This window comes from Brachionichthys hirsutus, chromosome 18 (assembly GCF_040956055.1).
Source record: "Brachionichthys hirsutus isolate HB-005 chromosome 18, CSIRO-AGI_Bhir_v1, whole genome shotgun sequence".
NCBI lineage: Eukaryota > Metazoa > Chordata > Actinopteri > Lophiiformes > Brachionichthyidae > Brachionichthys > Brachionichthys hirsutus.
The window spans coordinates 11,982,812-11,996,624 of record NC_090914.1 but is presented as its reverse complement, the minus strand read 5'-3'; the positions used below and the strand labels follow the sequence as shown (position 1 = coordinate 11,996,624).

At 51.3% G+C, this 13,813-nt stretch overlaps 1 protein-coding gene across 1 annotated transcript in view; it reads right to left on the bottom strand.

The window, feature by feature from the left end:
• Positions 1-6,272: 6,272 nt before the first annotated feature.
• Positions 6,273-13,813, bottom strand: part of LOC137907828 (peroxidasin) — a 43,153-nt gene continuing 35,612 nt past the window's right edge. Inside the window, exons 16-23 of the mRNA XM_068752183.1 lie at positions 10,104-11,110; positions 9,491-9,987; positions 9,270-9,404; positions 8,385-8,593; positions 8,137-8,233; positions 7,631-7,763; positions 6,874-6,987; positions 6,273-6,416 (exon numbers count right to left, since the gene is read on the bottom strand). Coding sequence (XP_068608284.1) covers positions 6,273-6,416; positions 6,874-6,987; positions 7,631-7,763; positions 8,137-8,233; positions 8,385-8,593; positions 9,270-9,404; positions 9,491-9,987; positions 10,104-11,110 — 2,336 coding nt within the window. The remainder of the gene's footprint in view (positions 6,417-6,873; positions 6,988-7,630; positions 7,764-8,136; positions 8,234-8,384; positions 8,594-9,269; positions 9,405-9,490; positions 9,988-10,103; positions 11,111-13,813) is intronic.

Genomic DNA, 13,813 nt, shown 5'->3' with positions numbered 1-13,813 from the left:
GAACTCCCACCTTGGCGAGTGGGAGGAGCCAACAGAGAGTCTGAATGAAATTCCAGGCTATGAGTGGGAAGCTTGAGCAGCTCCAGACTAGTGTCCGGTCCAGTCCTTGAAAGTCACAATCCTCTGTCTGATCCAAACGTGTCCTTCTGTCTGCCTCAGTCTGGAGACACATTGTCCATCTCCAAAGTAAACAGATCCTGGAGCTCTGGCAATGGAAACCCGGTGTGTGTGTGTGTGTGTGTGTGTGTGCGCCTCCCTAGGCCAGAACTCTTAGTCAGGTAGGTCCTCCTTAAACACATCAAGGACGCCGTCCCCGCTGGCTTGGACAGCCTGCAGTTCGCCTACAGGGGGAACCGCTCCACGGAGGACGCCGTCTCGCTGACACTGCACTCGGCCCTGACTCACCTGGAGCAGCCTAACACCTACGTCAGGATGCTGTTTGTGGACTTCAGTTCAGCTTTTAACACCGTCCCACCGGACATGCTGGCTCTGAAGCTCCACAGCCTGGGACTGTCTCCACCGCTCTGCTCCTGGGTCAGGGACTTCCTCAGCAACCGGCCCCAGGTGGTGAGGATAGGAGACACCACATCCACCCCTCTGATCCTGAACACTGGGACCCCCCAGGGCTGCGTTCTCAGCCCTGCTCTGCATCCACTCCACAAACCTGGTTGTGAAGTTTGCTGACGACACCACCGTGGTGGGTCACATCTCCAACAACGATGAGACCCACTACAGAGAGGAGGTCCAGAACCTGATGCTGTGGTGCTCGAGTAACAGCCTTGTTCTGAACACCAGCAAGACCAAGGAGGTCATAGTGGACTACAGGAGGTCCAGGAGGACTGAACACGCCCCCCTGTGCATACGAGGGGAAGCAGTGGAGCGTGTGGAGAACATTAAATTCCTGGGCATCCACATCTCCTCTGACCTCTCCTGGACACTCAACACCAGACACCTGGTGAAGAAGGCCCAGCAACGGCTCTTCTTCCTCAGGAAGCTGAAGCGGGCTGGACTCTCCTCTGTGCTGCTTGAAGACTTCTACCGGGCCACGATAGAGAGCATCCTGTGTCTCAGTGCGACCGTGTGGGACGGCAGCTGCACGGCGCAGGACAGGAAGGACCTATCCCGGGTGGTGAGGACAGCTCAGGGGATTGTGGGTCACCGTCTGCCTGATTTGGACTCTGTTTACACCTCCAGAGTCCAGAGGAGGGCCAGACGCATCGCCACAGACCCCACCCACCCGGGCCACAGACTGTTTGTCCCGCCCACAGACCCCACCCACCCGGGCCACAGACTGTTTGTCCCGCCCCCATCAGGGAAGCGGTTCAGGACAATAAGAAGCAGCACAGCGAGGCTCAGGAACAGCTTCTTCCCCCGAGCTGTGAAAGCAGTCGTTCCCTTGTAGCGATCTGGGACGCTTTATGCCGGTCCTGCTGCTGTTGCTATTTTGCACCACTGCCTGTGATTCTCACTCTCTCTGTGTGTATATATATTCTCTCTCTGTGTGTATATATATTGTTTCTTAAGAGAGAGAGTTTAGTTTATGTTATGATGTGTGCCTTAAGCCGTGGGCCTTCTCACGATGTTATTATGCTCGCATAATGACAATAAAGTATCTTGAATCTTGAATCTTGAATCTTGTTGTCACGGTGATAATCTCTTTTCCCGGCTGCCTGGAAGATGCAGACACTGGAAACCTCATTTCCTGGACCAGCGTTCTTTCCAGCGCTTCGGTCCTGTGCTGAGTCTACGGGGACGGGGACGGGGGCGTGGACGGAGGAGCAGGGGAACATCTGTCAGGGTTGAGTCCGTCCTGATCCGCACTAAGAAAGAAAATCATTCAGGAGCAGATCTATCGCGGTTAAGAGAGCAACAGTCTGAGCGAACCTGCCTCCGCCTGGTTTCAGAGCTCGGGTCTCGCCGGCGGCTAATATTACTCACCTTGCAAACGTCGGTTCCCAAATACTTGTCTGGATAAGCTCTAGAGTCCATCCGGTGAAAACCACAACCGCTCTAACTTGGAAGACGGGGGCTAGAACCTCTGATTTATGTTTGCTGTGCGCTCACGTCCAACACGCTCCGCTCTGCAGCGGCTAATGTGCTAAATACACGAGCTATGCTAACATGCTAATATTCAGCAGCTAACGTTCAATGAATGATCACAAACACTAGATATAGAAGTAAGGCTGTCAACAGGCCCCGCCCTCCTGCTGGAGACGTTAAAGGCTGATTGGTTGCTCACAGAGCCACGGGACGGTTAACGGCCAATCACAATGGAAAAGCCCGACATGAACCCAGAACCTTCTCCAGACACGAGGCAGCTCCCGCCTCCAGACCGACCCACGCCCCTAGTGGCGTCACTGCTCGGGCCTTCGTTGGGTCGAGCCCCGGCTCGGTGGAAAAGCCCGACGTGAACCCAGAACCTTCTCCAGACCCGTGTGTACGTCACTCCAAGATGCTGATCACACTGAACAAATGCTTGAAGGCATTTCAACAAAGTTCAGTGTTCGTGTTACAGGAAGACTTTGATGCCAGTACTTGTACTTGTACTTGTACTGCAAATGAATATCGGTTATCAGCCTCCTTGACTTTCGGTATGAGCCCTGAAAACCCACAGCGGTTGATCCCTAATCCGGAGCATCACGCCGGTCTTTCCCTCTGGAACCTTGAGTTCTAAAGGTTCATCTGAGAACAGGACTTTGGACAACCGAGAAATGTTCCAGTTCTTCTCCCAAGTCCAGATAAGAGTCTCCTGTTGAGGACTCGAGTTTAAGAGCGGCTTGACGCCGCAGCGCAGCAGCCAACGAGAAACAGGCACCAACACCCACGACTGGAGGAAGAAACAGGCACCAACACGTACGACTGGAGGAAGAAACAGGAACCAACACGCACGACTGGAGGAAGAAACAGGCACCAACACGTACGACTGGAGGAAGAAACAGGAACCAACACGTACGACTGGAGGAAGAAACAGGAACCAACACGCACGACTGGAGGAAGAAACAGGCACCAACACGCACGACTGGAGGAAGAAACAGGAACCAACACGCACGACTGGAGTAAGAAACAGGAACCAACACGTACGACTGGAGGAAGAAACAGGAACCAACACGTACGACTGGAGTAAGAAACAGGAACCAACACGCACGACTGGAGGAAGAAACAGGAACCAACACGTACGACTGGAGGAAGAAAGAAGCACCAACACGTACGACTGGAGGAAGAAACAGGAACCAACACGTACGACTGGAGTAAGAAACAGGAACCAACACGCACGACTGGAGGAAGAAAGAGGCACCAACACGTACGACTGGAGGAAGAAAGAGGCACCAACACGTACGACCGGAGGAAGAAACAGGAACCAACACGTACGACTGGAGTAAGAAACAGGAACCAACACGCACGACTGGAGGAAGAAACAGGAACCAACACGTACGACTGGAGGAAGAAAGAAGCACCAACACGTACGACTGGAGGAAGAAACAGGAACCAACACGTACGACTGGAGTAAGAAACAGGAACCAACACGCACGACTGGAGGAAGAAAGAGGCACCAACACGTACGACTGGAGGAAGAAAGAGGCACCAACACGTACGACTGGAGTAAGAAACAGGAACCAACACGAACGACTGGAGGAAGAAAGAGGCACCAACACGTACGACTGGAGTAAGAAACAGGAACCAACACGAACGACTGGAGGAAGAAAGAGGCACCAACACGTACGACTGGAGTAAGAAACAGGCACCAACACGTACGACTGGAGGAAGAAAGAGGCACCAACACGTACGACTGGAGGAAGAAACAGGAACCAACACGTACGACTGGAGTAAGAAACAGGAACCAACACGAACGACTGGAGGAAGAAAGAGGCACCAACACGTACGACTGGAGGAAGAAACAGGAACCAACACGTACGACTGGAGTTCCGATGAGGTTTATTTATTACCATCACTGCTGAGAGGCATACAATACAGTGCAAATCAGTCTTTGGCAATAGAAATGTCCTGATAGGCTCCATGACATCACACTGATGTCCTCCCCCCCGGACTAGCTGTGCAGCACCAAACAAGCAGCAGCATGAGGGACAAGTCCTGATGCTAACTTGTAGGGACTGACATTGTGTTCCCATCATCAGCATCTCTCCCCCACAATTACCTCACTTCCCCGCTCATATGGCTTCCATTAGCGAGGAATGAGGGTCAGAGGGGGACGGAGGAGCCCGTGTCCCACACAAGCGCTGCTGCTGGAAGATCTGGGACACGGTGCAGGATGCCAGCGTTTCAGACCTGTGAGCACGGATGATGTTCCTGAACATGGTGACAGGACGATGGTCCTGAACACGGTGCAGGGACGATGTTCCTGAACACGGTGCAGGGACGATGGTCCTCAACTCGGTGCCGGGATGATGGTCCTCAACTCGGTGCAGGGACGATGGTCCTCAACTCGGTGCAGGGACGATGGTCCTGAACTTGGTGCAGGGACAATGTTCCTGAACGGTGCAGGGACGATGGTCCTGAACACGGTGCCGGGATGATGGTCCTGAACTCGGTGCAGGGACGATGTTCCTGAACACGGTGCACGCATGGACACGGGGGGAGTCGAGGCTTGACGAGAGGTTGCATGCAAGCATCGTCTAACTGGAGTTTAGAACAGCTGCAGCCTGAGTATGAATGTATGAATGTATGAATGTATGACTGTATGTGAGCAGAACCGATGGCCGGGTCATGAGCGAACACAGACATGTCTCATGTTTCTAGGTCGTACATTTGGGGAACATGCTGGGACAAAGGTCACGACCTTACAGCGCTAATATTGATATTCTTTCACTGATTCCTGAAAGCAAAATGAAAGGTGGAAAGAGGAACAGCGGGTTGGGTGTCCTGCGACGGGCAGCGCTGCACCCCTCCACCTCACTCAAGTTCAGGACAGGCCAGCAGACAGCTCGTCATCAGGTCGTCATTAGCGCATCATTAGCTCGTCATTAGCTGGTCATTAATGGGTCATTAGCTCATCATTAGCGTGTCATTAGCTCATCATTAGCGTGTCATTAGCGCGTCATTAATGGGTCATTAGCTCGTCATTAGTGCGTCATTAGCGCATCATTAGCTGGTCATTAATGGGTCATTAGCTAGTCATTAGCTCGCCATTAGCTCGCCATTAGCTGGTCATTAACGCGTCATTAGCTCGTCATTAGCTCGTCATTAGCGCGTCATTAGCTCGCCATTAGCGCGTTATTAGCTCATCATTAGCGTGTTATTAGCTCGCCATTAGCTGGTCATTAACGCGTCATTAGCTCGTCATTAGCTCGCCATTAGCTCGTCATTAGTGTGTCATTAGCTCATCATTAGTGTGTCATTAGCTCATCATTAGCTCGTCATTAGCGCGTCATTAGCTCGCCATTAGCGTGTTATTAGCTCATCATTAGCGTGTTATTAGCTCGCCATTAGCTGGTCATTAACGCGTCATTAGCTCGTCATTAGTGCGTCATTAGCTCGTCATTACTGCGTCAATAGCTCATCATTACCGTGTCAATAGCTCGTCATTAGCATGTCATTAGCTCATCATTAGCGTGTCATTAGCTCATCATTACCACGTCATTAGCGCATCATTACCTCGTCATTAGCGCATCATTACCTCGTCATTAGCGCGCCATTAGCTCGTCATTAGCGTGCCATTAGCTCGTCGTTAGCGTGTCATTAGCTCGTAGGACAGGAGCAGTTATCAGTAGACATTTCTTTGCATCACAAACATTTTCGTAGGGATTCACATTATCTTCATGGTGAAGCATTTCCATACAAAAAGGGAGGAAGTAAAGTAACGCTAGCAGTAAAACATCTTTCAGCTGGGATGAAAGTACCTCAACGGTTACTCGTAATAAAAAGGCATATACTGAGAGTACATGGCTGGCTTTGGATACAAAAGGTAATACTTTGAAGGCTTGCATATATTGATTAAAGGGTGGAACGTAGCACCAGTTTTCAGCATCGCTAACCTGAGAACATTTTGTGGGAGAACAAGTTTGAATCGACTTCCCTTTAAGACGAGGGGGGGCTGCAGTTTGTGACACTCAGGGACCAGTGGACTCATTTGTCCCTCTTGTTTACATCCATCTGTCCATGGGTTAAGGAGGAAACCATCGTGATTCTTCTTGGCGAACCTCAGGGGGGGGGGGCTATGAAACAAAGCTGAGGCTGCGGATCAGCACACCTTTAGGAGTCTCATCCTCTCTCTGGATGTCTGAGTGTGAGTGGGCAACCTCGGGGGGTCCCGAGGTTCAGCCGTGGCGGCTGCCGGCCTTTTCCCACCCGTCAGCCTCCGTGTGATTCAAGCACACGGGACAGCAGGCTCCTTTTAGCCTGACGGCCCGTCGGCACTGGGCTGGGGGGCAGGACTCCACGAAGCAGGTCACCTGGGCATCCTGGGGGAGAAGCAGGGCCAGCAGTTAGCGTTAGCTAGCGTTAGATGATTGCATGTCGGTGTGTGTGTGTGTGTGAGGCTAAACTCAGGCTGGTGCACATGATCAGAATCTGTGCATGTAATACTGCACCTTACTGCCCCGGGGGGGGTAGGACCCACCTGAGAGGTTCTACTGCATATGCTGTGCTGCTGCGTTAGCATATGGTGCTGCGGTGACGCTAATGCTAATGCTAACGCTGTGGTAGCATCGACTAGCTTAAAATGGGAGGTGGGTTGAAGGTGTTGGAGGGAAGGAGACTGCAGACGATCAGGGGACGCCAGGCTCCACAGACAGACACTGAGCAGAGAGACGGGTCCCAGCAGGAGGGTAAGACCTGCAGGTGCTGCCAGACAGGGAACCTGGGGCAGTGGCAGCCGGCCAATGGAAGGACTGAGTGTGTGTGTGTGTGTGAACACACCCTGCATTCACACGCTGTGCAGGAGTCCTTCTTCCAGCGGTCTCCGTTGGCTCGCTCCCGTCCGGCGCCGTCGGTGCAGTCGGTCCTGCTCAGACGGGTCTCCAGACGCTTGATCTGGGGAGACACAGCAGTCACTGATGATATATAAATAAATCTACACATGTGTGTGTATATATAAAATAAATCTACACATGTGTGTATATCTATATAAATAAATCTACACATGTGTGTATATCTATATAAATAAATTACTATGGCATGCCGTTCAGGAACTTATTATATATATATATGAAAAGTGAGGTCTGAGAATATGGACCGAACTCTGGAATATATATTTTGATATATATATTCAGAAATTTCCTTACATATATATTCAGAAATTTCCATATATATATTCAGACATTTCAATATATATATTCAGAAATTTCCATATATATATTCAGAAATTTCCATATATATATTCAGACATTTCAATATATATATTCAGAAATTTTGGTGCACGGGAATATATATATGGAAACCGCGGTGTCGTGGTTAGGGTTCCGCGCTCTCACCCCCGCGGTCCGGGTTCGATTCCCGGTCGGGGAGCCAGATCGATCTTGTGTCATAAATAGAGTCAGCTCGAAATCTAGTGCCGGCAATCCTCAGTGAGGAGATAATGAACGCCCTGAAACAAATCCGCAAGGGCTTTTTGGAAATGCTCCTCTTAGACAGGATGTTCGACTGTCTGTACGGCGGTGCAGGTGCAGACACTCACCTGCTTTCGTAGACTTGTGATTGTCTTCTGCATGTCTGAGACAAAGTCCTGGAAGTCGCTGGTTGAGGGTTCAGAGCTTTGTCTGGAGGACACGGTAACATTCTGATGTCCCTCAGCAGCTTCGTCTCCATCACTGAAAACGTATGAAGCATAACGTCGGGCTCCGTTACTACAGTCCAAAATGAGACCATGTGTCTTCTCCTGGGTTGTCCTCTAGTCCTGTCCTTTGCACCGTCCTCCCCAACACCAGCCACTCTCATGTCCTCCCTCACTACGTCCATGTATCTTCTCCTGGGTCGTCCTCTAGTCCTGTCCTTTGCATCGTCTTTAGGTGTTATGATTAAAGCCACGCCCACTTCTCTCATCAATGTAACACAGGAAGTCACGTTGCTGCTTATGTGGGCTTTATACAACGGTCTGTTGGGTCTACAGCAGAGGACAGCATGTCTTCACCCTACCACAGCGGAGACAACACAAACCGGGCGGCGTCCAGGCTTCAGGGTCACCTGCTGTCAGGCTCCTCCTCCTTGTAGCTGTGCTCAGCGGATCGGCGTCCTCTGAAGTGGTACGACAGAGCGTTGAACTGACCCTTGGTCCGGCAGTCTGCCGGGGACAAACACAATGAGCAGAAAGCACGAGAGACAACTTGTCCCTCAACACAGAGTACTGCAGCATCGATGGACAGCTGTCCTCAGGACGCAGAAGGACCCGCTAGGCCTCTGTCTGGACTCCATGTGGTCAAATGGACGCTCACCTTCGCAGCAGTCCTGCCACATGCGCAGGTCGATCTGGGGGACGTCGTCGCAGCTGCCGTAGCCGTGAGGCAGCTCGACCACCCTGAAGACGTCCCTCTGGATGCGCGTGACGTTGTCCCCGTTGTCACACAGGACCCGCGTCAGAGAGGCCTGCTTCAGCTGGGTCAGCTGGGCCGGAGTGAACACGCCCGGGTTCTCATACCAGAACCTCAAAGACGCACAGAAGAAGCAAAGGAGACAGCGTGGGACAAGGGAGCGGGACCTTCCACGCCACGCCAGTAGGTGGCAGTGTTCAAAATGCCGAGACCATCTCAATTCGTGAACTTCCCTTTCAGATGGTCATTTTGACCGTCTCATTACAGGCATTGTGGACAGGTGGGGTTCTAACGAGACCTCGCCCTGTCAGGGACAGCGGAGGGCCGGTGTGTCCCCCCCCCGGGTCTCACCAGCTCTCATATGACTCACAGGGAAGCAGGAAGTGACACACCTGACTCACAGGGAAGCAGGAAGTGACCTGCCTGACTCACAGGGAAGCAGGAAGTGACACGCCTGACTCACAGGGAAGCAGGAAGTGACACGCCTGACTCACAGGGAAGCAGGAAGTGACACACCTGACTCACAGGGAAGCAGGAAGTGACACGCCTGACTCACAGGAAGGCAGGAAGTGACACGCCTGACTCACAGGGAAGCAGGAAGTGACCTGCCTGACTCACAGGGAAGCAGGAAGTGACACGCCTGACTCACAGGAAGCAGGAAGTGACACGCCTGACTCACAGGAAACCAGCCGACTCTCCCGGGAGCTTTCCTGGACTCAACCTCCTGACTCGCGCTGTGCACCAGACCGTTACTACGGAAACGCGCATTGAAGCGAGGAGACACGCTACCTGTCTCCGTCCCGCAGGCGTTTGAACTGAGTCGCAAGCAGGCACATGAGGGTGGGCCCCAGCCGACTGCCGGGGACGAGGTCCTCCGCCATCAGTGCAGGGAACAGGTCAATGTTCAGCGGCGTCCCGTACAGCCTGCGGGGGACGGACAACAAGGACACAACGCACAGCTTTTAGAGAGCAAGCTGCCAGTACAAAACCCGACCCTTGAGCATCCGTACCTCCGAAGTTTCTCTCTCACAACTGGATTCTTTATTTCATTCTTCAGGTCATCAAAAGTCTGAGCCAAGGTGAGGTTACAGAACGACCTGTAGTCGTTGTATGGGGGCGTGCCATGGTCCCGCCCCCTTTGTATGTTCATGGCGGCCAGGTCCAGTGCCACGGCGTGGGCCATGGAGAACAACCGCTCCGTCAGCTCCGTGTTCAGAAGCTCCGAGGACACGCGCATCTTACCGGCAACGCCAAAGAGCCCCCGAAGGAGTGGGTCAATGCCCCCCTCGTTCACGATGCGGAACGGGGAGAAGAAGGCCCGGTGCAGAGAGATGTGTCCCTGGGGGATGGGCTGGAAGTCCTCGTTCAGCCTGTACAGGATGGGGTTGATGAGGGTGTGGCCAAAGCGGAACGCCGCGGTGGCGAAGGCGCTGCTAATGCCTGCATTAACGTTGGGGTCGTAGCCAGAGTACGGCCCCATCATCTTCACACCTGCCTCGCCCAGGATCTGGGAGACGAGAAGGACAAGGTGAAGGCCCCGCCTCTGATCGGCACATTTAGCTTCACGAGCTAACCTGTCTCTCTGCTGGTTAGAGACGAGCACCAGGAACTGAGAGGGAATACCTTCGTCAACCAGTGGCTGTAGGTGATGTGCTGCATCTGGGCCCCCACGACCTTCCGGGCCTCGTGGTAGATGGTGTCCCCGTCCCAGTGGGGGTTCAGTCTCAGTAGCTCGGTAGCGATGCGGTTGTGCTCCCGGAACCAAACGGTATGCATGGCGGTCAGGCCAAGCTGCTCATTGGCACGGTGATCTCCGGCTAAGAAGCACGGGATGGGACTCTCGTTTTCGTCCCTCATGCATTCGGTGGGCGGTCCGGCGGCGAACGGCAGGAGGGGCTTCCCCGTTCGCTGGATGATGCCTTGCCGGAGCAGCCCCCTCTGGCTGGCCAGATCCCGGATCTCCTCGGACTCGTGCCGGGAGTTGCCGTAGACGTTGGAAGCATCGATGTAGGAGGTCAGCTGGTTGATCTGCTCTCTCGGGTAGACGCTGTTCATGAGCAGCGAGGTCATGCCGCTGCCGCAGACGGGGCTGGATCGGACGAAGAACATGCAGCGGGCGCCGCTTCGCAGCTGCCGAGGGTCGTTGGGCGGGAACTGGATCGGGAAGCATGGCGGGTCATTGGTGCAGACCTGAGTGCACAGCTGGCCGTCGGAGAAGCGAGACTGGCTGAGGGCCGCCACCGTGGAGTCCAAGTCGTGGTCCAGGAACTGACCCCACTGCATCAGCATGTGCGTGTAGTGGTCGTCGGGGGTTACGGTCTCCGTGCCAATCATGCTGGTGGACACCAGCCTCGGCAGCGGCAGCCTGTAGCCGTTATGCAGCCGGTCAGTAGCCCCCCGAGGCAGGTTAAAGCCATTATCGTACACCGACTTCAGCAGCCGCTCAAAGGCAGTGAGGGAGGCGCCCCACATCGGGTGCTGCAGGTTGTTGCAGGTCCCATCGTGACTCCGGTACTTCTGGTGGAAACAAATGTCGGAGCAGTTGTTGATGCGGCGGTGGGCTGTGCAGCCGGAAAGATTGGCTATCACTTCCAGGAAGCGAGGGGAGACCAGGTCGTTGTAACGAAAAGCTGCAGAAAGACAAACGTGCTCAGCACTACAAAGGAATGCAATTTAAAAAGTTGTCCAAATCATCAATCAGGATGTTTCTGACTCAAGTATTTGTTAATAACAGACTCGAAGAAGAACGAACCTCCTGACCCGAGGCCACGGGTGTGGGGAAACGACTAACCTGCCCTGACTCGCTGTGACACCCGACACCTCTGCTGCTGACGCTTGTATCAGTGTGTCTGCGGTGTGAGGCTCGAGCTAACTTTACAGGTTAATGACAATGAGGGCTCGGGGAGACTTCCTGTCTAAACGGCGTCCCGTTCATCATTGCTGTGTCTGGGGGGGATGAGCAGGATGTGGAAGCTGCGGCGTTAAAGCCGCTCTGGTCTGCTATAAAGTAACAAAGTAGCACGTCTGCTACAAAGTAACAAAGTAGCACGTCTGCTACAAAGTAACAAAGTAGCACGTCTGCTACAAAGTAACAAAGTAGCACGTCTGCCACAAAGTAACAAAGTAGCACGTCTGCCACAAAGTAACAAAGTAGCACGTCTGCTACAAAGTAACAAAGTAGCACGTCTGCTACAAAGTAACAAAGTAGCACGTCTGCCACAAAGTAACAAAGTAGCACGTCTGCTACAAAGTAACAAAGTAGCACGTCTGCCACAAAGTAACAAAGTAGCACGTCTGCCACAAAGTAACAAAGTAGCACGTCTGCTACAAAGTAACAAAGTAGCACGCCTGCCACAAAGTAACAAAGTAGCACGTCTGCCACAAAGTAACAAAGTAGCACGTCTGCTACAAAGTAACAAAGTAGCACGTCTGCTACAAAGTAACAAAGTAGCACGTCTGCTATAAAGTAACAAAGTAGCACGTTGCCACAAAGTAACAAAGTAGCACGTCTGCTACAAAGTAACAAAGTAGCACGTCTGCTACAAAGTAACAAAGTAGCACGTCTGCTATAAAGTAACAAAGTAGCACGTCTGCCACAAAGTAACAAAGTAGCACGTCTGCTATAAAGTAACACGTCTGCTACAAAGTAACAAAGTAGCACGTCTGCTACAAAGTAACACGTCTGCTACAAAGTAACAAAGTAGCACGTCTGCTACAAAGTAACAAAGTAGCACGTCTGCTACAAAGTAACAAAGTAGCACGTCTGCTACAAAGTAACAAAGTAGCACATCTGCTATAAAGTAACAAAGTAGCACGTCTGCTACAAAGTAATAAAGTAGCACGTCTGCTACAAAGTAACAAAGTAGCATGTCTGCTACAAAGTAACAAAGTAGCACGTCTGCCACAAAGTAACAAAGTAGCACGTCTGCCACAAAGTAACAAAGTAGCACGTCTGCTATAAAGTAACAAAGTAGCACGTCTGCTACAAAGTAACAAAGTAGCATGTCTGCTACAAAGTAACAAAGTAGCACGTCTGCCACAAAGTAACAAAGTAGCACGTCTGCTATAAAGTAACACGTCTGCTACAAAGTAACAAAGTAGCACGTCTGCTACAAAGTAATAAAGTAGCACGTCTGCTACAAAGTAACAAAGTAGCATGTCTGCTACAAAGTAACAAAGTAGCACGTCTGCCACAAAGTAACAAAGTAGCACGTCTGCTATAAAGTAACACGTCTGCTACAAAGTAACAAAGTAGCACGTCTGCCACAAAGTAACAAAGTAGCACGTCTGCTACAAAGTAACACATCTGCTACAAAGTAACAAAGTAGCACGTCTGCTACAAAGTAACAAAGTAGCACGTCTGCCACAAAGTAACAAAGTAGCACGTCTGCCACAAAGTAACAAAGTAGCACGTCTGCTATAAAGTAACAAAGTAGCACGTCTGCTATAAAGTAACACGTCTGCTACAAAGTAACAAAGTAGCACGTCTGCTACAAAGTAACAAAGTAGCACGTCTGCCACAAAGTAACAAAGTAGCACGTCTGCCACAAAGTAACACGTCTGCTATAAAGTAACACGTCTGCTACAAAGTAACAAAGTAGCACATCTGCTACAAAGTAACAAAGTAGCACGTCTGCCACAAAGTAACAAAGTAGCACGTCTGCTACAAAGTAACAAAGTAGCACGTCTGCTACAAAGTAACAAAGTAGCACGTCTGCTACAAAGTAACAAAGTAGCACGTCTGCTACAAAGTAACAAAGTAGCACGTTTGCTACAAAGTAACAAAGTAGCATGTCTGCTACAAAGTAACAAAGTTGCACGTCTGCTACAAAGTAACAAAGTAGCACGTCTGCTACAAAGTAACAAAGTAGCACGTCTGCTACAAAGTAACAAAGTAGCACGTTTGCTACAAAGTAACAAAGTTGAACGTCTGCTACAAAGTAACAAAGTAGCACGTCTGCTACAAAGTAACAAAGTAGCACGTCTGCTACAAAGTAACAAAGTAGCACGTCTGCCACAAAGTAACACGTCTGCTATAAAGTAACACGTCTGCTACAAAGTAACAAAGTAGCACGTCTGCCACAAAGTAACAAAGTAGCACGTCTGCTACAAAGTAACAAAGTAGCACGTCTGCTACAAAGTAACAAAGTAGCACGTCTGCCACAAAGTAACACGTCTGCTATAAAGTAACACGTCTGCTACAAAGTAACAAAGTAGCACGTCTGCCACAAAGTAACAAAGTAGCACGTCTGCTACAAAGTAACAAAGTAGCACATCTGCTACAAAGTAACAAAGTAGCACGTCTGCTACAAAGTAACAAAGTAGCACGTCTG